Source organism: Cebidichthys violaceus, unplaced genomic scaffold (assembly GCF_023349555.1).
Source record: "Cebidichthys violaceus isolate CVI_PGR_0920_01 unplaced genomic scaffold, fCebVio1.0.p SCAF_12, whole genome shotgun sequence".
Lineage (NCBI taxonomy): Eukaryota > Metazoa > Chordata > Actinopteri > Perciformes > Stichaeidae > Cebidichthys > Cebidichthys violaceus.
In genome coordinates, this window is record NW_027176285.1 from 9,822,545 (window position 1) to 9,845,317 (window position 22,773).

The 22,773-nt window shown below is 41.5% G+C and overlaps 3 protein-coding genes across 3 annotated transcripts in view; 2 read left to right on the forward strand and 1 right to left on the reverse strand.

Annotated features, from left to right (window-relative positions):
* Positions 1 to 276: 276 nt before the first annotated feature.
* hspa5 (heat shock protein 5) lies at positions 277 to 4,047 on the forward strand. Its single transcript, XM_068706282.1, has 9 exons — positions 277 to 403; positions 880 to 1,034; positions 1,149 to 1,380; positions 1,489 to 1,626; positions 1,726 to 1,838; positions 1,939 to 2,329; positions 2,443 to 2,680; positions 2,774 to 2,941; positions 3,045 to 4,047. Exons 2-9 carry the CDS (start codon positions 919 to 921, stop codon positions 3,611 to 3,613), a joined length of 1,965 nt encoding a protein of 654 aa, XP_068562383.1. The 5' UTR covers positions 277 to 403; positions 880 to 918; the 3' UTR covers positions 3,614 to 4,047.
* A 128-nt stretch (positions 4,048 to 4,175) lies between these two features.
* Positions 4,176 to 7,270, reverse strand: rabepk (Rab9 effector protein with kelch motifs). The gene is made up of 7 exons (XM_068706283.1): positions 6,861 to 7,270; positions 6,627 to 6,781; positions 6,295 to 6,450; positions 6,000 to 6,164; positions 4,908 to 5,057; positions 4,630 to 4,779; positions 4,176 to 4,473 (listed from the first exon to the last, which is right to left on the reverse strand). The coding sequence occupies exons 1-7, from the start codon at positions 6,926 to 6,928 to the stop codon at positions 4,247 to 4,249; spliced, it is 1,071 nt and encodes a 356-aa protein (XP_068562384.1). The 5' UTR covers positions 6,929 to 7,270; the 3' UTR covers positions 4,176 to 4,246.
* A 143-nt stretch (positions 7,271 to 7,413) lies between these two features.
* rgs3a (regulator of G protein signaling 3a) overlaps positions 7,414 to 22,773 on the forward strand; it is a 127,102-nt gene continuing 111,742 nt past the window's right edge. Inside the window, exons 1-6 of the mRNA XM_068706284.1 lie at positions 7,414 to 7,512; positions 11,795 to 11,916; positions 18,919 to 18,969; positions 20,779 to 20,837; positions 20,941 to 21,035; positions 21,345 to 21,404. Of these exons, the coding sequence (XP_068562385.1) occupies positions 11,823 to 11,916; positions 18,919 to 18,969; positions 20,779 to 20,837; positions 20,941 to 21,035; positions 21,345 to 21,404 (359 nt within the window). The 5' untranslated portion in view covers positions 7,414 to 7,512; positions 11,795 to 11,822. The remainder of the gene's footprint in view (positions 7,513 to 11,794; positions 11,917 to 18,918; positions 18,970 to 20,778; positions 20,838 to 20,940; positions 21,036 to 21,344; positions 21,405 to 22,773) is intronic.

Below are 22,773 nucleotides of genomic sequence, written 5' to 3' on the forward strand. Positions count from 1 at the left end.
AAAATGTACAAAATGTATAAAATGTGAAATTACACTTCCTGTAGTCGTTAGAGTGGCGTCCCCTCGCTCCAACTGTGTTCATGAATGCGCTTGACAGACAGCCAATCAGCATCGGCACAGTCGGCGAAAGTTGTGACGTTAGCCCCAACCCGATGTGTGCAAATCAGCGGCGGACAGCGTGCTGCAAGCCACCAATCAACGCGTTCCAACGAGCTGCTGCTCAGCCAATCGCGGGGCTCCACGACGGGACAGAAGTGACGGCTTATATATTGAGAGAGCACGGTTTATTCAACATCACTTCACCGAGGCAAGAAAATAGGATAGAAAGAAAAAAGAGAGATATACATTTTGCTATAAGAGGCGACGTGAAGGCCGTTAATTCACTGACAATACTGCGATTAAGGTATGTACGAACATTGTTATGAATTTGATAATGCGACGACGTATTTGGTGTTTTCTACAACGTTGAACCTCAATTGAGGACGGTTTTCTTTATGATGAAGTCAGCTATGCTAACTATGGTGGTTTATTTACCATAACTTTAAAAATTAAATTGGCAGTCATGGCGATTGTAATCTAAAATAACTCACTTTTAAGTGTTCATTGTGGCAACGTATTTTCTCGCATGGCACGCTAACGTGGTTAGCTAGCTAGCTACCGGCAGATGGGGGGGGGGGGGGGGGGGGGACATTAGCCAGTCTACCCATATTCTTTCCACGGTCGTATGTTTGACATTTTCTAGGGATTGATGACACCCAGCACTTCAATTAGCTGGTAGCTACCTGCATTTAGGAGACAGGCAGCCTACGTCGTGAACGCAAAGCCACGTTTTTAAAAATAAAAATATTTTTTTTAACAATATATGTTTCTCCTCCCCAGATTTATTTTTTGTAGATCTGAGAGATCAAACTAGCAAAGATGAAGCTGTTGTGGGTTGTAATGCTGGTGACCGGCACCGTGATTGCCGATGACGACGACAAGAGGGAGAGTGTGGGGACTGTGGTTGGAATCGACCTGGGGACCACCTACTCATGGTAAGAAGGAAAAAAGTGACACCTGTCTTGATTGATTTTAAAAACAATTAATTAAATATTATTTTTATAAATTGTTGCCCTATGAGTAATCATTTCTAAAATGTTTCCTTGCAGCGTTGGTGTGTTCAAGAATGGCCGTGTGGAGATCATCGCCAACGACCAGGGTAACCGTATCACCCCTTCATACGTGGCCTTCACCAGCGAGGGTGAGCGTCTGATTGGTGACGCCGCAAAGAACCAGCTGACCTCTAACCCCGAGAACACCGTCTTCGATGCCAAGAGGTTGATCGGGCGCACTTGGGGGGACTCCTCTGTGCAGCAGGACCTCAAGTACTTTCCCTTCAAGGTATGATTTTAACTCTTTGACACAGAAGTTGTAGGGGTCTAAAGGTTTTTTGGCAATTGATTGAGAAACAATCTTGGTACATTAATATGGCTGCATGTTCCTCTTCAGCTCACTGAGAAGAAGGGCAAGCCTCATATCCAGGTGGACATCGGTGGTGGACAGATGAAGACGTTCGCTCCAGAGGAGATCTCTGCCATGGTGCTGACTAAGATGAAGGAGACTGCTGAGGCTTATCTGGGCAAGAAGGTACAAAAAAAAACCCATGAAAGAATATTCATCAAAGGCTGTAACACTCCTAAATAGATGGATGTATATTTAACTCCAATGTTCTCGTGTTTTCTTCAGGTCACACATGCTGTGGTCACTGTCCCTGCCTACTTCAATGATGCTCAGCGCCAGGCCACTAAGGATGCTGGAACCATCGCTGGTCTGAATGTTATGAGAATCATCAATGAGCCGTAAGTGTCCTAATAAAAAATAATTAATCTGTTCTTTTGGAAATTGTGAAAATATTTCCCTCCCTTTTCTCTATAATAATCTTCTAACTTTATTCTTTAGAACTGCTGCCGCCATTGCTTACGGTCTCGACAAGAGGGACGGCGAGAAGAACATCCTGGTGTTCGATCTGGGCGGTGGCACCTTCGACGTCTCCCTCTTGACCATCGACAACGGCGTGTTTGAGGTAGTGGCCACCAACGGCGACACTCACCTGGGAGGCGAAGACTTTGACCAGCGCGTCATGGAGCACTTCATCAAGCTGTACAAGAAGAAGACCGGCAAAGACGTGCGCAAAGACAACCGCGCTGTGCAGAAGCTGCGTCGGGAGGTCGAGAAGGCGAAGAGGGGGCTGTCCGCTCAGCACCAGGCCCGCATTGAGATCGAGTCCTTTTTCGAGGGAGAAGACTTCTCCGAGACTCTGACCCGTGCCAAGTTTGAAGAGCTCAACATGGTATGTTGCACAACCGATCAGTTCAGCTGTGTAAAAACAACTATATGCTACACACTTGTTTTATGGAATCATTGTTCAACAAGCCTTTTAACCGTGTCTTTTTACTTTGTCAGGACCTGTTCCGTTCCACCATGAAGCCTGTCCAGAAAGTGCTGGATGACTCTGACCTGAAGAAATCTGACATTGATGAGATTGTCCTGGTCGGAGGCTCCACCCGTATCCCCAAAATCCAACAGCTGGTGAAGGAGCTTTTCAACGGCAAAGAGCCCTCTAGGGGCATCAACCCCGACGAGGCTGTGGCATACGGAGCTGCCGTGCAGGCTGGAGTGCTTTCTGGAGAGGAGGACACCGGTAAGTCGTCTTCCTCATACGCCGTAGTGTCCATTTGACACAACCGAGCCTGTGAACCTCAACTCGTTTACTAAATATTGTCCTCTCTTGCAGGGGATCTGGTTCTTCTGGATGTGTGCCCGCTGACCCTCGGTATTGAGACCGTTGGAGGTGTAATGACCAAGCTGATCCCCAGGAACACTGTGGTGCCCACAAAGAAATCCCAGATCTTCTCTACAGCCTCTGATAACCAGCCAACTGTCACCATTAAAGTTTATGAAGGTAAGATTTGGACATTACATAAAAAAAATCAATACAAATGTGTTCTTTATCATGCATCATTACTATTTTCCTTGCAGAAATAATGTATTGATTGTCTTTCTAGGTGAACGTCCTCTGACCAAAGACAACCATCTGCTGGGCACATTCGACCTGACTGGCATCCCTCCTGCCCCCCGTGGCGTACCGCAGATTGAGGTCACCTTTGAGATCGACGTCAACGGTATTCTGCGCGTCACCGCTGAAGACAAAGGCACGGGCAACAAGAACAAGATCACGATCACAAACGACCAGAACCGCCTGACGCCGGAGGACATCGAGCGCATGGTGAACGACGCCGAGCGCTTCGCCGACGAGGACAAGAAGCTGAAGGAGAGGATCGACTCTCGCAACGAGCTGGAAAGCTACGCCTACTCACTGAAGAACCAGATCGGCGACAAGGAGAAGCTCGGCGGCAAGCTGTCGGACGAGGATAAGGAAACCATCGAGAAGGCGGTAGAGGAGAAGATCGAGTGGATGGAGTCCCACCAGGAAGCTGAGCTGGAAGACTTCCAGGCCAAGAAGAAGGAGCTGGAGGAGGTTGTTCAACCCATCATCAGCAAGCTTTATGGTAGTGCGGGCGGCCCTCCACCCGAGGGTGCTGAAAGCGAGCAAGAGGAGAGGGACGAGTTGTAGGCAGATTTTGAAGTCGGCTCTTCTGTCGCCCCTTGCCTCTCTGGTAGTTGCATCTAGATGTATATATTGGACTGATGGGACTCAAATAGTGAGAGGAATGGTTGGGAAGGGGTGGCGATAACGAGCAACCATACTGAATCTTCTGAAAGACTTTAAAATAAGTGTGAGAGAGGTGTTCTCTTCGCTGGAAGGTGGAGATATTCGTCAGCCCGGAATACGAGGCTTGCTGCTGCTGTTCTCAGGCAGTCCTGATGGGGTTCTGTAGTGGGGAGGGATTTAGAGGGAGGGGACAGGGATTTGTGGGTCCGTCGAGTGGGGATGTCTGTGGGATCAAGAACCCATTATGTTCACAGGCAATGCTAAAAGTTATTTATTGAATCTGATCATTGTACTTGTGGAAAGACATTGAAATAAATGTTTGATACAAAATGGTGCTTGATTTGTTTGTTGCAATTCTTTACAACACAACCCAACACTTAAATATTTGGCTCAAATGACAGCTATGCATTTTCTTAACACCCAGATTAATGCTGAAATGATGTTCATTGCAATATTGACAATACAAGCTTTAACATATTTTAATAAAACAATACGCAATTACTAAGTACTCCTTACAACTTGGGTAAACGAACATCATGTTATTAAAGTCACAATACAGTCATTATGAATGACACCCTGGGTGTCCATTCCTCCAAATACAAAGGCCAGATTTATTGTTTTTGAGGCAGCCGGGCTGTTGGCTTGCTCCTCCTCTCCATTCCTCTCACCACACACCGTCCAGGGCAATAGACACATGGAATGGTCCAGGCGGTTGGGTGGCATATCCCCTTCAAACCTCATGAGGACCCATCTACTTTTATCTGCAAACGAGAAGTAGAACATTTAAGCATGTTAAAGTATTAAACGGCTAAGGTTTTGATGAAATACTGCCCTGTAGCATTCATAGATTCAGTCAATGTGACACAATGAAGACAAAATATGAAGTGACATTTTAAGGCCTCCAGAAAATGATGTACCAGTGTTGAATCTGTACATGGAGTTGCCAGCTCCATCAGCAGTCATCCCCCCAAATATGTAGATGTTCTTGCCCAGCACCACAGCTGAGTGGGCTGCTACTCCTGGTGGGATGTCTCCTTTGGCCTGCACTTTCTCCCACTTCATGCTCCCTTTAAACAAGTAGACACATTTTTATTTTCCTAAATAAACCAAAACAAGGTTCCTAAGTTCATTCTGTATGATCATCTGAGAGAAATGCAACTTTGATCCTCATGATTCAGGAGATTTCAGGGCTTACTTGTATCTAGAGAGTACATATCGTTGTGGAATTTGTCTCCAGCCATGCCTCCATGAATGTAGATCTTTGAACCAACTGCAGCGACAATGTGGCCATGTCTGGCTTGCAGGTTTCTGCCTTGTGTTTCTGGCTGGGACCAGGTGGAAGACACTGGGAACACCAAAAGATATCATTTATCGGTGGCTATTAAAAATGTCTGACAGGGAAAATCTATCACAAATAAAATACAACTGTGTATAATTTGGAGTCAAGTAGCATCAGACAGTAAAGCACTATAACTAATAATTAAACAGGATAAAATTTATTTGGTATTCATTTTCAACAAAACATAAAAAGGCTCATATTGTAATTTTTGCAATTAAAAATGGCTCTAATATTTCCCCCAAATATAATCACAATTAGGCTGGATGCCTTCAGCGTGGCACAAGTATTAAAAGCCTCACAGAACAACGCAGGTGTTTCCAATTCTTCTTCTTCTTCTTAGACCTCTGCTCAGGTTGAAGTTGAGAGCAGTTATGCAGGGAATAACAGGAGGTCGCCAAACATTATTTACTCATGAAAATGTTAACTGCAAGTTGGCCTGCCATAACAGGTGCAACAGAGGTAAGATGTTAACCAGGCACAGTGTATCAATGCCCATTCAGTCCTGAGAAAGGGGTCTAATCAACCTGGAATTGGGGGAAACACCTATTTTATTTATTGGTTTATTTGGTTAGGGACAGTGCACATTAATAAAACATTGCTGTAAATTCACCAGAGTTACTCAAGAGGCTATTTTTCATCTGTCGTTCCATCTGTGGGGGGCGTTCCGTGTAGCACATTTAAATGCCATTAAACATTTGTGCAGTTTACCGTAAAAAGCTCATTAAGATTTTTCATTCCATCTCTTAAAAGCCACATTTAGGGTCTTATTCAATTGAACACAATAAGGTAATTAGGACTATCCTGTGTGTCCAAGATCATTCAATGAAAAAGTAATTTAGCCTAAAGGGCTGTGGGGCAAAATGTCTCAATATTGTTGGTGGAAATACAAGGATTTAATGGGTTTTGGAGATACAATTATGTTAGGTGGGTAGTTTATTAAACACAAACCTGTATCAAAGACATGAAGTTTGGGGTCTGAGACTGGTGAAGCTCCTGCTTCCCCACCAGAACAGACATACAGTCTGTCCCCTTGGCACGCTGAGTTGGTGTGGTATGTCCTGGGACTGGGGGGTTTGCCATTGACCACTACATTCTTCCAGCGAGACCCACTCTCTGGACACACATGTAAAGAGTGGATTATACTCAGTTCACAGAAAAAAACACATTGACATTAATCTGTGAAATCACCAGAGTGCTAAACTACTAATGAAAATGAGAGATTACAAGATGATTTTAGATTTACCCGTTAGCTGTATATTCTGGATACAGTTGCGATTGCCACTCTGCTGAGCCCCTCCAAACACCCACAGGCTCTGAGGGTAGCTCTCTGGCACAAAGCTACAGTGTTCATACCGTGAGTCCAAACCCTCCCACTCTGGGATGTCCCATTCATGATTATCTGGTGGATTCAGAAAGGACAAAGATGCAACAGGGAACACAATAATGACCCTGCCAAGTATATAACAAATGATGCATGTGTTTACCAATAGACAAGTGACACTGTGCACAATGCTTGGGTCTTTGGGAGCTTTATCCATAACGGTTAAACATATACTGTAATTCATTTTTTTTAACCTAGATTTATGATGTGCGAATGTGGGAAGCTGCCGCTGGGGTTGGCTCCCCCAACAATAAAGATTCTTCCTCTTCCTTCATCTCTAGATGGAATAAACGTGCAGGTGTGACCCACACTAACTCCTGGAGCAGCACCTCTGGGTATCAAAGAATACCTGTTGACAACAAAACAATGTCAGCAGGATAAAAATGTTATACAAGTGCAATTAAATGATATGATATGAATGTACTTACCATAATCCTTCTTTAGGTTCATCTAGTGGCTCAAGAACTGGGAGAAACTCCATGGCTGTCAAAGACATGAGTCGACCTGGTGTTGTTTTTGAGTGCTTCTCTGGTCAGGGATCGATGTGCATTCGAAGCAACCAAACTACTATTCAGGTGTTTTATAGTTCCTCTTGTAAACGAGAACGTGTTTATTAGCTGAACATCAAGACGCTAACTCAAAAGAGCACGTGAAGAACTTCCTAACCTGTTCTTCCGGGTTGAAAGAGGACATAAATGTAGCTGTCATTTAAGTGAAGACAGTATCCTTTAGCACCACGTTATAACGTCCATACAGCGACAGCGGTTATTAATGCTACACGAGACTGTAAAGATAGCTTAGCACCCAACCATAGCACAGCTCTTCGTTGAAAACAGTACGTAAATATTACGTTGGACATGGTTGCCTGTTGCGCATGCGCTATTCACTTGTCCTGTCCATCCCACTGCTGAATGGAGTAAGGAGTTAACCACAACGCTCCTATTTTGTATCATGCATACAGCATTGATACGAATTCGTTGCATGGGTTTGCAATGAATTCTTCTCCGGTTTACACTCTCAAACAAAGTGTCTGCAGTTTCCGTTTGACCTAAAAACTTCTAACTCCCACTTCAAGTAAAGGTAGGCTTTGAGTGACAGCTGCTCCACACGTGTTTGCAATGCCGCAGAGTCACAGAGCTAACTTTAGCTAATTATCTTATATGCCTACATTTAATGAAAAGCCTTTCTAAATTGTTCTACTTTCAAACTATTCCATTAGTTTATATTTCAGACAATATAACATTATACAAAACAATGTATACCTGCAACATTTGCAGTGCCTGGTTAAAACAAAGATTAAGTGCCTAAACCCATTTATAAAAATGTTTGAGTACATGTTCAAACAAACAAATACACAAAATGACTGCAGTTCAGGGACAGAGAGGGCCCCCCCTTGTGGTTACATGTAGATGTTGCAGAAACTAACCGGACGTGGCTTTAACACTATACTAAGAAGTCTGAGATACATTTTTAGCTGTTGTGTAGTAATAATGTGTCATCTAGAATGCATTAAACATTATAAAATGTATCAAAAATAACTTCGTATGCACCAAACTGCATTTTAAATAGGTCAACATTTAAAGTGTGTCTACAGTTGTAACTTATAGTCAATTAATTTTCTTTTTTGTGGATCTACAATTAGGAATTATATTTCTCCATGTAGGTGCAGTATGATAGTTTACGGTAAACTGTGCTGACAGGATACACTTAAATGCATTTCATAATATGTCCAGCAGGTTGTGCCATTGTCTTTTTTTTGTAAATGGTGTACTAAATGTAGCTTGGACTGCCTCAAAGTGTAAATGATATTTCTGGTGTATTTGTGTCTTAATGTAATATATTGACTTGTGGACAAAGAATAAAACACTAAACTAAGTGATCCGACTGAACAGTCTTAAAACCGATGTCATCAACACAAAATGCAACAACAAAAATATAGTTATTTAATATATGATTGTTTTTAGTGTGAGGATCTGCTCTTCTATTAGGAAAAGGTATTTTCTAAAATGTATTTAATCTGCCTTCAACAAGGTTCCTTTCAATTACTGCAGCAAGTAATATTGTGGTAGAAAAACAGCACTGCAATGACTGATGTACCCAGAAATGGGACGATAAAGATTTAATCTCTAATTGGAATATACGTTGAAAAAAATCACATACTGGTATAAATTCAAAGCATCCTGCACAGTCAGCGGTGTTGCAGATGTAGTGGGAGCAAAATCTGTGAACAAATCTGGATCAGTTAAGTCCTCTGTAGACACCGTGTTACCTCGCTAGCAAATGACTGAAATAATGAATGGATGTGAATGGTGATGTTAATATTTGTCACATTAGGTCAGGGCTGCAGTTTATTAATGTTTCTGCATTTCTCTTAACTTGTTACTATTGCTGTCAATTAAATGTATCCAAAGACATTTATGGAAGACTTCACACAGGTACTGCCAGACCTGGAGCAAAGTGTGCAGCACTGCAATACTGCCATCTGCAACCAACTGAATACCGCTAGATGCCTCTAAATCCCACAAACTGGACCTTTAATTGCCTGTCAATACTTCTGTCTGCTGAATCTCTTACTTTATTGTCTTTATTTTTAGTTCAACCATAGTTGAGTAGTTGTTCTGTATCTAGTCTGCCAGTGCCTCACATCATGATCTTGTTTGACGGTTACTATTGTATATTTAATAGACTTTTATAGTGTGTCACTCACAGCCATGCACTCCAGTCTGCTCCCACCAGGTGCTCAGCTGTCCCCTGTAGCAAAGTGGACATCTCTGCACACAGCCTCCCCCCCCCCCCCCCCCCCCCCCCCCCCCCCCCCCCCAAGTCCAAACTTCACAGTCATCCAACAATCTTCCGGCGCAAATTGAAAACTCATCTCTTTGAGGAACTTCTCTTCTATTTATCTCTACTATCTTAATTAAGTCTCCCTCGCCTCTTCCTTCCTCTTCCAGTTGCACCTGATATTGCCCCTCCCTCGCACTTCTCTGCCTGGCACAAACTGTGTGTTTTACCTTGCACTTACTTATCATGCTGATAAGTTAGGCACAATGATTAGTGCCCTCACATGTGCCTAATTTTTCCCTGGGCTGTACAGGAGGAATACACATATTGTGTGTTCCCAAAGCAAGTCTAGTGTAGCAAACTACACATATTCACATATTTGAGTCAGTCTGCCCAAATGAGTGTTGACATAAACTCCTGTAACTCTTTTTAGTCTAAGCTTAATAATTGAACAAAAATGACACCTGATCTCAGATCCCTAAACAAACAGTTTTGTAAATCTATTATATTTTCATAAGAAATAAACAAGCAAAACATATAGGCGTACATTTCCTCCATCCTTGTGAAAAGTCAGCCCCCTCCAATGTGAACTCGCTCTTTGAGCTGGGTGAAAGCAAGAAAGTGGAAAACATTGGGGAATGGTGTTTTGTAAAGGAGTTGTTTGTCCTTGGTTTGTTTTGGTGGTATGGTATTGGAAACATGACAAAGAAGACAGACTTTGCATCGTCCAGTATTTTTTTTCTCTAGAAAAATGTCCTAAAAAGTGTGTGTATTTTGTTTCTGTGCCGTGCCACAGCAGCATTATCTGCCCAGGTTACCCTCTTCGGGGAAGCAGAGTATGAGTTTCAGGCCAGTCCTTTGTTTTCCCTTCAGTGCAACTGATAAGGACCAAATAAATCAGGGGCTTTCTATGGAGGAACAGAATGAGAGGAAAAAGGATCCGGATTATGACTTAAAATCCTGAGGAGGGAACAAGAGGCCTCCTCAGAGATAACTAGATATATTTTTAGGTTCTCTGAAAGCATGTTCCTTTTGTGAGGATGCTGTGTGTACAATACTTGCTGATTTGAATTTGGACCCTTTGTGTGTTAAGTGGTGCACAATTCAACAAGCAGGTAATTCATTTAAATAGAGATTTATTTCTGTGCCTTCGTGGTGGGTGGGCAGTCTGTTAATCAGGATTAGCAGAGAAGTTCATCTCTGGGTTAGTGGTACACTGCAACTGGGCAAGATGTCAAAATTGCACGTCGTAGTTATCGCTGTTGTGTGACATTTCACCTAGAGGTGTTTTAAGTCATACTGTAAAGTAATCTGGATTATAGCCACAACACTAGCCTGGTTCTATCTAGATTCTACAGATGGTTTAATCTGTGTATTGAAAACATGTTTTGTTTGGTCTTTTAGCTGTAAGCTGCTTTTCTTCATGCAATTTGATTCTTGTTGTTTTAAGTTAATATGGCATATCACTTGCCAAACAAAAAAACTTCCCACCTGACATTTTTGAAATGAATATAAGTATCTTTAATATTGAATAACAGAATATGGTCTATGTTAATTTGACTTTCATGATCAAAGAGAATGGTGAACGTCTTTATCTTCCTCTGGGAATCTTTGGAAAGTGAGCAGACATTGTTGAGTTCACCTCGGGCTCTCACATGTTATTTATACTCTTGTCTGCAGACATTTGTCAAATGACTGCAAATCCATCTGACAGCTGCCACGTACAGCTGTAAACAGTACAGTGACTGTACCTACATTGTCCTTCCTCGGCAACAAATTGCCCTAAACCCACCAACCCATAGAAAACCCGGAAACTGCTCTGTTATAATAAGACAGCAGTCATTTCTGTAACAATATTGTTTGACCTCAAATTCAAAGCTGTCTGTCACCAGTAGGTGGCTCATTAGTAACAATAAACAACAAGATGAACCCTGCAAAACAGGCTTTTATGGTTATGCGGTACTGTTGTAGATTAATTGAATAATGTTTTTTGTTTTTTTATGCTCGTTGAAGAGATGGTCATGACTAACTAATGATGATGCTGTCTTTTACAAGCTACATTTAATCAACTTTTAGGGCAGACGAATCCTTTAACAGAGGCTACCACACTGGTGGGGTAGCCTCTCCCGGGAATTTATTTTGATAAACAAGCTCTATTTCAAAGCTTTTTTTTTGCACTCCGGCTAAATCATTGAAAAGTATGAAGTGTGAACTGTTTACCTCTCCATCATCTGCTGTCAGTCTGGCTGTGTCTTTCTCTTTCCACTGTGACTTTAAGAAAGTTTTCATCTATAGTTAAATGAGTCGTTCATCGTTTCATTTGGGAGCCACTCAGTAACGTAAAGTAATGTTATGAAACATGAGGTTTGTAAAATCAAGCGGCACCTACAATCACGATTAAAAGAAATGTAGAAATATTTCATATTTAAATCATCACATAGACTCACTTCTTAGCCTACCCTTACTTCTCTACAAAAAGATTGATTTGTTCTTTTCCACCTGAACACACACACACACACACACACACACACACACACACACACAAATAAGCATCAAGTTTCTTTTCCTCTCTTCCCTGTAGTTGCTGAAAGCGTCTAGTGGCAGCCAGCATGCTCTCTCTTCAGATGAGCGGTCTCAGAGTTTACCTGCGGAAGCCCCCTGACAGCTCACCCGAGACCTCGTCCTTCCTCCTTAGTACCCACGGTGAGCTTTATTCCTCTTCATTTTCTGTTGAGAGAAATAGACCGGTAGTTTTAAACTCTACTATGTGATAGTTAAAGCATTTATTTGGCGTGAATACATAACGGCATCGACCAAAAAAGTACAAAAGAGTGTTTGTTCGCCTGAATCCATCTCTGTGAGAGTAAAGGAATGTGTCCAAGTTATATAAAGGATCGTATCACAAAGGTCTGCCTGCACAGACACTCGATCCTGCAGGGTGTCTAACATGAGAAGCGTATTACTCGCAGCAACAAGTGGGCTCCGATGTAGCAACAAGTCCTTTGGTCCCCTCACCTATCGGGTGACAACCTGAATCATTTAGAGAGGTTGTTAGCCAGACTGGAGGAGGGAGCACCTAAAGCCATAATCATCCATCATCCAGTATTTGCCTCTCCACACAAATTAAAACGGATAACGTATTACAGGTGTGTGTGTGGGGGTGCATTGCTTTTGTATTTATTTGCCTGGGATGTGTGTGTGTGTGTGTGTGAATGTGTCAGGAGCAGGTTTGAGGGGAAGGCTTATTCGTAGGATTCATTTTCTACGCTGCTTTGTTGTCAAACGTCACAGGAATGACACTGCTTTAATGATTCCATGAGAATCGCTGATATTTCAAATGAATGGAGGATAATAGGTCAGGAGATGAACCCTAGAGCCGGATGCTTTGAAGCACTGGCCCCGAGAAGGAACCCATATTGTTGTTCTTCAACGTTTATGGAGCATTAACAGCTTTCTCCCTCACCTCTTTTTTTTGCAAGTTCTCCCATTTTGCTGCGGGGCTTATTAACATATCCATTTACTTTGTTGAAATAGAAAACAGGGGTTTATAGAGGTAGCCCAAGATGTCTGGGGAGTTATTTTTGCTGCGTTGGCGACACTCAGATCTGACCCATATGGCACACATTAGCTTTTATATTAGCCTCTCCTATTGGCACCACACTCATTAGCCTGACCTCTGCAGTCTTCAAAAGAGAACCCAAGCCTCACATCTGGCATTCCGTCTAAAACAATAAAGGTAATACCTTGGTTTCTGATATGTGGCATCATCATGATTAGGCACGAACCCCCCCCCCCCCCCCCCCCCCCCCACACACACACACACACACACACTCACACACACACACACACACACACACACACACACACACACTGAATTTATTCTGATAAATGCCCTTTCAGAAATGGATCAAACATTTTTTCTCTTATCTACAGTTTTCCCTTCTACAAATTGAACCTGCAGTTATGGTTTGAAGTGTGTTGTCAATTGTTTACATGTTTAGATTCTTTGAGCACAGTTTTTTTCATTACTTCCTTCACTCATAATTTTATAATTTTGTATACATATGTTGTAGCAGAAGACATCACCGCTGTATTGTACATTTACAGGTGGTTGCAACTTCTGCCACACTTTCCCAACCATTAATCTACAACAGACAAACCAATCAACAAAACAGACAAATAAGAAAGTTTACACACACACACACACACACACACACACACACACACACACACACACACACACACACACACACACACACACACACACACACACGCATGCACACACTGAGGTTCGTAACAACTAGGACACAAATGTTTTTTGTTTTTTTTGCTGCCTCATAATAACTTTGGCCCATAATAAATTGGCCCAATTTGCTGCTAGGAAATGTAAAGTGACTTGACAGCTTTTGATGTGTGACCACTGACTGGAGTGGTTTGAGCTAAGTTTCTTCTTTTGTGACTTTTGCTACCTTTTGTGTGACAGTCCCCGCCCACACTGTAGAGTTGATTACTGCACCAGTGAACGGAGTTTGAGGCAATGCCTGAGTCAGACAGAGAAAAGTTATAGATGAATGGTTGAAGGGGACAAAAGAGAGGAATGAGAGATAAGACACCGGAGAATAGATAGATAAACACTGCAGGAAGACTGGAGATATAGTTCTCTTTGAAGGAATATGAATCAGACCAACCTCATTTACTGTACTTTATTCTTACTATTCTTTTTAGTCTGTATTCATGAGGAATAATTATCATTGTCCAAACAAGAAATATGAACCAGATCTCAAATTTGTAATGAAGACTAAAAATGGTAAATCTACCAAAAGAGCAAAGATGATTTGGTTATAATGTATCAAACATAGTTTGGATCCCAAAACCTGTTCCCCATTTCATTTTCATTTTTTTTTAATTTCAATTTAATGGAGGGAGATAATTAAAAAAAGGATGATTGACAAGTTTGCAAATCTAGTTGTGTGAGAACAAACAAACAGCTGGACACTGTCGATTTCAAATGAAGGGTTTGTAAATTGACTTAGCCTCAGTTAACCCTGCTGTTGCTGTGTATACATCAGTAATTTATCAACTAAAACAGATTGTGTCGATGTTTAATGCCGTTTGTGATCACCTTATTTGTATTTTTATGCCATATTCTTTGCCGCGCATGGAGCTATTGTCTCTCTTCCCCTTGAGTGGATAAGCCTGCCTAGGACTGTGTGTAGTTGACGGAAGTTTCTTGTTGTCATGATTAAAGTGCACAGAGCATTTCAAATTATGAAATGTTAAACACGGGCCCAAAGCCTTTTAGAAATATGAAATTCCAGATCCTGAATTCGCCCAGAGCTTTCTCTCTGAAGCCATGAAACAATGCTCTACTGTTTTGGCTGTCGAGGCGTGTGGGCAGCGGACATAAAGGTGTCTCGTGGATTCAATGTGGACACAATGAATTTGATCTACTCCTCCGATTAGGTAATGCTGCAAGACCTCCCATCTCACGGAGGAAGGCGAGTGTTGGGAAGTTATATAACCAGCCCATTAAAAGAAATTCAGCGAGGGAACCGGGAGGACACCTTGTATGTCTCTCATCTAATCTGCTCTTTGTTCCCCCTCTTGGATCAAATGGGAGGAATTGGCGCTCGCCCCAAATGAAGACTTTGAATCCTATACATAGTCGTTTCCCAACTTTTCACAGAAGATGTTACAGAACACGGATTAACTCAGGCCTCCTTTCTTGCTCCTTTCTGCTGATAATGGCTACTTCAGCTGTCACATAAAGACCAACAGTGTCCCCTGGTTTGGTCTTATTGGATGCTGGTGGGGACCAGGGCTTCAAATGTAAATGTGACAAAGAAGCAAGGAAGCCTATTAAAGCAGAAAGAGAGGGAGTGGGAGGTACAGGATAAGACACACACACACACACACACATACAGACACACACACACACACACACACACACACACACACACACACACACACACACACACACACACACACACACACACAAAATCTTCAATGGCCTTTTCTCCCATTCATTGTTAATTTAATTGAACATTAATTTACGATTCTATTCAGCACTTTTTTTGAAAATATTAAGGGCTATTCATTCCATTCCTAAATGGCTTTGTGTGGTGAAAAGAAATGCAGCGACACTTTAAGAAAGAAGAGGACATGACCTTCTTTAGTTTTGGCCTCGGGTTGTTATCAGCAACATCACTGAAGCCTCAGAGGTACATGGCAGTGGAGCATCGTCTCCAGTGACAGCATCACTCACAATGACAAAATAGGACACTTCAGACAGAATGCGGCAACATGGATGCTGCTGTTTTTTTTATGTCTGGACATAGAAAACCAATAACAGATATTAAGGTTCATCCTTGATATATGACACATGGCTGTGCACAGGGAGCCACAACATATAGTATAATGTTGTTCGTCTTTGCTGGTCCATGACACAAAACTCAGTGCTTTGGTCACAGGTCGGGGATGTTATATACTGTATATACAAAAAATCACGATAGATAATTGCTGACTTGGCTGTACTCATGTCCTGTTACTGGACAGGCCACAGCACTTTATGGTGTATATATTTCTGTCTCCTTTCCCAATCTTTTTCTCCATATCTTACTAATTAGATATGCCATGCAGTATTTGCCAGTTTCTAAAGGAACTCATTTTTTTCTCTCTCACGCATACAAATTCGCACATTTTTCCCAATTTATTAAAGGAGTCGTCGGCAGTCTGTTAGGTGAGACGGTTTAATGGTAGTTGGTTTCACTCTCAATGAAATTCAGTCTGAAGTAAATGGATTTCTTTGAAAAACAAGATCCAAAACTCAATATAAGGGGAAAGTTGCTCATGCTTACAAAGACGGAACAACAAACTGTGACTCACCTGTTCAACACAAATAATCCTGGGAAATAGCTAGTAACACAAAAAACAGAGGAAAGGAAATTGAACTGTTACGCAGCTTGATGTTGTTGGAGGACAATAAAATGTTGGACTTGGATTTTAGCTCTATTGATTCACAACACCAATAAAACCTGAAATGCCTGTGCTCTGATAAAGATACCTATGTGAAGAATTAGTGGCGTTCCTTTTGATTTTGCCAACTCATTTCAAAGAAAGTTATGGGAATAGCTGTGACTTTACATTAAATGCAAACGCTAGAAAATATTTATTTTTCCTTTGTAGTCGGAGTAATACATATTTTCATATACACAATAGTTGAGTTTATCCTTTTAAATTTGTTTTTCTAGTTTTCTATCTTTCAGTAGAACCTGTTTTTTGTTCAATACTTTTATTGTTGAGGGGACTCGTTCATTTTTTTTACTGCTGCCATAAAACGTCACATTCTAGAAATTTTATTATGCTGCATTATTTTAATTATAGACTCTCTTATAGACTTTCTCTCTCTCTCTAAAGGTTGTAAGGCTGCTGGCATCTCACTAAAACCAAAGGCTTGTTTCTTCTTGACCTTCCTTCACCTGGACAAGCCACGCATTTTAAATTCATTCCGGCTCTACATTCTGCCATGAACAACAACACGTCTGCTGTCTCTGCCACATTCAGCGCGTGAATTCAGTACATTTCTGGAGTAACAAAGCAATGATTGGGAAGTGGGCTTTAGCTTCCGATCCTCAATAGATCAGTAGCAGTATATAAGTCAAGTCACTATTATTCATACAGTCCAAAATCACAAATTTGCCTCAGATGGCAAACTCATCAGTCTAACGGATTCTTAGAATTCCAGGAATATTAAGTATATTTTTGTAATTTCTTGTGGCAGCTGAACTTTACTCCTTGACGGAAATGTCTGCGATTAGAGTAGATTGAGTAGTCACGCGTAAACGAATGATTTATTCAGAGGTAGAGCATTTTAGAGCGATGTGCACAGCAGCCTTATACCCGTATCGTAATAGGTGTGCTGGAGTGTATTTGCATGTGTTTGTGTGTTGTGGGTGTGTTGTCAGCTTTGCATGTATTGACCCACAGTGCTGTCTCCTCTGCCATGCCCCATTAATTCACTCCTACACTCGCAGGTTTGGACCTCTGCTTCCAAAATGTCAGCGTTCCACTCTTACAGGCCATTTGCTTTCCAAAAAGACAGCTTCCTTTTCTTTTTGCGCCTCCTTACTCTTCACTCCTAAAAACCTTTGCAATGTTTATCTTCCATCGTTAACACCCCAAATTACTGATATTTACCTCATGGTAATTATGTTTTTCTTTCTCTTCTGTCAGCTGATGATACAGATAAGGCTAATGTATTCATCTATCGGAGCGACGCATTGACTGTACGTTCAGCGTTTCACCTGCAGTGTTTAAAGAATGAAGGAAAATTCCATTATAGGATCAATAAAACCCCTCTCTTGCTGCTTGTGAACTGCAAATATGAATACCTTTTAAACATTTAAACAACGTTGTAAGCATGTTGTGTCCACTTAAACAGGAGGAATTTCCCAGCAGAGCAGGACAAGAAGCCGGAAAAGAGTTGACTAAATTTGAACCTACAGTTTAGTCCTGTCAAATAGCACTTTGCACATTGTTTTGTATTCTCTGCTTTTGGGCCATGCAATACTAAAAGTGAAAGGAATAGATCGGCTTTTAACGATCTATCTTCAGCGCTAAATGCACTGAAGATTGGACTTACAGTCAGCTGTAAGTCCTGAAACAGTTTTGACAGTCTACATTTACTGTCATCCATTTAGTTTGGCTTCTAACTGCAGTTTTATACAGATTGTGTTTGATATTTTGAAGACTGCATCCTAACTACCTTAAGGTTCAGAAGCACCAGGAAGATATCCGTTCTCTCACTTTATTCTTCTGTGCTGGCCAGCAGCACAAAACCATGCCAAGTCCAGTGTGGGAACGACAAACATCCCTTGTACCCAAGCTCTGAAGTGCCAGCAGCGTTATCACACAACGAGGCTCCCACATTTTCGCTTTGGACTGCGCTCTTATGAGCAGGATTAATTTAGGATAGCACAAAGCCAATGTTAGCAGTGGCCGAGTCAACATGGCTATCGAGTCTCCTAGAGCCGTTAGCGGCGCTAAGGAGACTTGCAGGAGAAGAGAGAGAGACAGAAACGGGCAGACAAAGTGTGAGTGAGGGAGAGAAGAAGTGACAGATGATAGACAGTGGACAAAGACACACACGCACACACACACACACACACACACACACACACACACACACACACACACACACACACACACACGCTGCTGGCCCTTAGAGGCTGCGTGACCTTTTTTTAGTCGCACTATGGAAGCTGTTCGCTCGTGCTTCCTCTGCTGCCAGTTCTCTTAATATTGTCGAGTTCAACATCATGTCAGGATCCACGTGGTATTTTATTTCGATTTTTGAAAGTGAAACAAAATTTTGTCAGAATAATTTCAAAGCTGATTTCACACTAATGCCCTGCTATCAAATATGATAAAGGAATCATTTGACATTTTTCTGTGAAATATGAATCTACAGCCAGGAGATGGTTATCGTAGCTTAGCATAATTGGAAGCAGGGGGAACTGCTAGCCTGGCCGGTTGTACAGGGTCTTTGTGCTGAACTATTTCTTGTCCAGGACAAAACCACCCGTAAAATCAGTCTTTGTGCTAAACTACGATAATCCTCTGGAGCCATCCTTTAATGTCAACCATTACGTTCAACATAGGTACCTGTCCCCCTCTCATAACCTTCCCTTTTCTCTTTTTCAATAGGTCAGCTGAAGCTGTCAATCATCCAGGAGCATGAAGTACTTGCTGTTAGCGGTAAGCTCTTTTAAAGGCTCTTCATGAAGAGAGACACTGCTGTGGAGAGACACTTTATACCCTGTTCGTCTTAATGAAGTATACAGTCTGTGCCTGCTGGTGGCTGGTGCGGCTTCATTTGTATAGCACATAGGATTTGCAACATATGAAGTAAAATATTGAATGGCACCGTGCAGATCACCCGTCAAATCACGACAGCCGGCCATTAATGAGAGAAGGAAAAGTGGTGGTTTATTTTGGTCTCCTAGCAACCAAAGCCATCTCCATCTCCTCTCCCAGGTCTTTTGTGCTCCTGTCATTTCTCTGAGTGAAGGGCCATTTACTCATCAGATGCCAAACTGGATACTTTTTTTAAGATTACATAACTCAGTATGACAACATCCCAAATTATGTCCTCAAAATGGCTATGTAATATATTTTTTGTTTCGGGGACAGTGGATGCTGTTTATGTATATACATAAAATATTAGTATGTAAAACCAACAACCAATGAACTATTTATGATTCATCCATGTTTTCTCACCATAAATAATGCTTTATCATAGACTTGGAGTCAAAGTGCACTTGAAGCTCTATATGTGTATTTCATGCAGTTTCCGCAATTGTACATTTGTGTTATCAAAGATCTATATAAGTAGGGATTATATCTCTATATTGTGGTTTTATCTTGAAATATCCTGAGACCAAAACGTTGGGCTTCATATAGCCTCATGTCTCTTTGTTCATGTGGTTTCTGAGCCCCATGTGGAAGCTTGCTAAGCCCTGTCACGCATTCTCATTTTTCCGAAGTAAACACTATCAGGATGGAATCTCATTTGATGCTGTGCTTTGGCACAGGATAAAGTGCCCACAATAAAGTGGCTTTGCTGGCAATGATGAAGGCAGAGAAAAAGTGCATCAAATGTTGACTTACTCACACAACTTGAGCAGCTATTTTCTATAAAGTGATGGTGATTTCCCTTTTGGGTTCTCAGTCATTGGAAATACTTATTGGCTTCTTACAAATCATTTTCACCGCTTGTTATTTCAGCAGTCAGACATCCTCCTATTCCTCCTGCACATACCTCAATCTAGAAACAAAACTACGGGTGAGTTCATGTGAATCAGGCAAGCTGTCACATTCTGCCTCTCTGTCCCTCTGACTTTTTCTCCTGTCTCAGTTGCCTAACTCACACATCCAGCCACTCCCTCCCTGTAATGAACCTTTTTCCCTCCAGTCCCAGTCACCTGACCTTCCCTATCCACCTGCTCACCTGTTCCCACTCTCTTAGTTATTGAACAAGCCTCTTTTCCACTCACCCCTCGCCAGTTTGTCAAAGTTGCAATGTTCTTTTCTTGCCTTGTGTTTCTGCTTTTGAGATCTGAACTTGAACCTGTAGCTGCCCGCCTGCACCTGCCTATAAGCCTATATATACTTTTATTTTGACAGTATCAATATCAATAACCTCTTCCACTCTGCCTGCATTTCTTGAGTCGTGACACAAGCCGTATTAATCATGGCAGCCCATTTTTCCCTCAACCAAAGCAGCTTGCCTAGTGCATATGCCAAATATGCTTCCAAATTGTACTCCGTCTGGACTCATAACACATGCACACATTGCATGAGCAAACCCGAGTGTGTTTTTGTGGCGATAGGGAGTCCATTCGGAAAAATGGTCCACCACAAACAATCTGAGCCACACTAAGCTTTACGTGGAGCAGAGCCGTGGTGACATTTTTAACCAAGCACCTGAAAACGAGATGTGCTTATACATAATTAATGTGACTACAAAGTCATCATTTATTCTGTTCTATTTGTATGTGTTCGCAGTTTTGGAGGCTAGGGGCATTGCGGAGGAGTGCAAGGGGTCGTGCGACTTTTACGTTAAGGTATGTACAACTGCAAAGAATTATATATAAAAATAAAAAAACTTTTGGGAACTGAACTGTGGAAACTAGATTGTGTGTGCTTTTGTTTTGCGATCCTCCTCAGATTGGCATGTGCCCAGACAGTGATCCTAGCGACAGACAGAAGACTCAGATGGTTCCTCACTGTAGGAACCCCATCTTCTTACAGACCTTTTACTTGTAAGCAATCAATTCATACATTAATTAAAAATGTCGTACAATATGGCAAACTATTTCCAGATTTGTTAAAAATTCATATATTTTGGTGTAGTTCCATTTAAGACTCAGTTGAGCCCTTCGCTCAGATTTCTTGTATCCTCCCCAATAACACCTGAATGTTATCGGAAGGACATTTAACGTTGTACATGAACTGCTTTTAACTCTCTGTTGTTGACACCAAACAAATGTTTGTGCAAAGATTCACCTCTTAGCTAGTCACAAATATACTCTCAAGTGCGTGAAAATAAAAGTTTGTTCCTTTGTTTTCAGTAAGGCAGACCTTCATAAGAGACTGCTCTTCACAATGTGGAACTCTGACTCCACAACAAGGTACCTGCTGGGAATGTCAATGATGTTGTTGGTGAGGGTGATGCTGATGATAGTCATAATGAAGAATATTGATTTGGATGTGTTTCTTTTACATTTAAACTCCTATTTTAAATGTTAGATTTCAAGAAGCTGTAACAGACTAAAGCTGCCCACTAGAGCAGTGAAACACCATTTTATAATTGATGCTGCAGCATACCTCTGTGGGTTTGGCTCTGTGTGTGTGTGTGTGCATGTGTTTCTGTGTTTCTGAATGTGGCAGGGTGAATGTGTTACTCTCGCCTTCCTGCCTCACCAGACTTGAGCTGAAACAGGGTCATTGCCGGGGATGGAGGACATATGGTTGAATGAGTCACAAATGTCTTGTGCTGTGTTTTATTGAGAGGACAGATGATGAAAAGCATAGCTATGTGCTAGAAATACTGTCAAACACTATTTTAGACATGCTCTGTATGGTTCAAAGCTCTCTGCCCTGAACATAGAACACTGTGGTCCCCTTTTTATTCTTTGAATGATTCTTGCTGTTTTCATTTGAAATAAAAACAAAATATCACATACAGCATGTATTGGAAAGGATGTATACAGATGAAAAGTATACAGGGACAGGCTTATGCAAAGTGGTGGAGTTAAGATCATGGAACGATTTTAAAGATAAAGACCTTTTTGGGACAGTTTCTGGGACACAGATTAAGAGTGATTTACTCATCTTTGGTAAGCAATTAAGCCTCGTTGACAAAAAATGTCCCTTGGTATTAAATGGGAAAAGCTGGTAGGAACAAATGTTTCCAATAGTAATACACCTTTGGTAAAGCAATATTCTTCTACAGTATGCCTGTTCATTTGAATATTAGTTCTGTCCCTTCATTATGCAGATAAGATTCCAAGTATAGCTTTCCTAATTGATTTATTTAAAGCAGTGGTCACTCTGCCCTTATTCTGGTAATAGCTATAAATTAACTACAAGATTAAAGAAGTAGACTCTGACATGCTTCCGTTTTCTTTGTGCAGAATCTCTCAGAACTAATGCCATGTTGTATTTAGATGTATTTAGCACACAACTTCAAATCCCGACAGAGCCTTTTCACACATAACCATGGGTTCTCCAAATGTTCTGTCAAGCAAGGACAATATTGTAGTCATCTTCAATAAACCGGGGCAGCATCTGTTAAGCACTAGCACTCCGGCACCTCAGATAAACAGCAGTTATCTGAGCAACTCTATCGACAGCTTTGTGATCGAGTTGCTCAAGGAAATTGAGATCACAACCTTTTGAGTGAGTCCAATCTCGTACACCCAAGGACAGAACATTCATCACATGAATCAGAATTTTCATTTTTGCACATAAAAGAACTGATTTGGACCCTGTGTTGAA

What these genes read in the sequence shown, in the direction of transcription:
- hspa5 (XM_068706282.1), top strand. Translation starts at nt 919, where the DNA reads ATGAAGCTGTTGTGGGTTGTAATGCTGGTGACCGGCACCGTGATTGCC. An exon ending in TCAAGTACTTTCCCTTCAAG is followed by an intron (nt 1,381 to 1,488) that starts GTATGATTTTAA and finishes GTTCCTCTTCAG; the next exon opens with CTCACTGAGAAGAAGGGCAA. An exon ending in AGGCTTATCTGGGCAAGAAG is followed by an intron (nt 1,627 to 1,725) that starts GTACAAAAAAAA and finishes TGTTTTCTTCAG; the next exon opens with GTCACACATGCTGTGGTCAC.
- rabepk (XM_068706283.1), bottom strand. Translation starts at nt 6,928, where the DNA reads ATGTCTTTGACAGCCATGGAGTTTCTCCCAGTTCTTGAGCCACTAGAT. An exon ending in CCAGAATATACAGCTAACGG is followed by an intron (nt 6,165 to 6,294) that starts GTAAATCTAAAA and finishes ATGTGTGTCCAG; the next exon opens with AGAGTGGGTCTCGCTGGAAG. An exon ending in ACTTCATGTCTTTGATACAG is followed by an intron (nt 5,058 to 5,999) that starts GTTTGTGTTTAA and finishes TGGTGTTCCCAG; the next exon opens with TGTCTTCCACCTGGTCCCAG.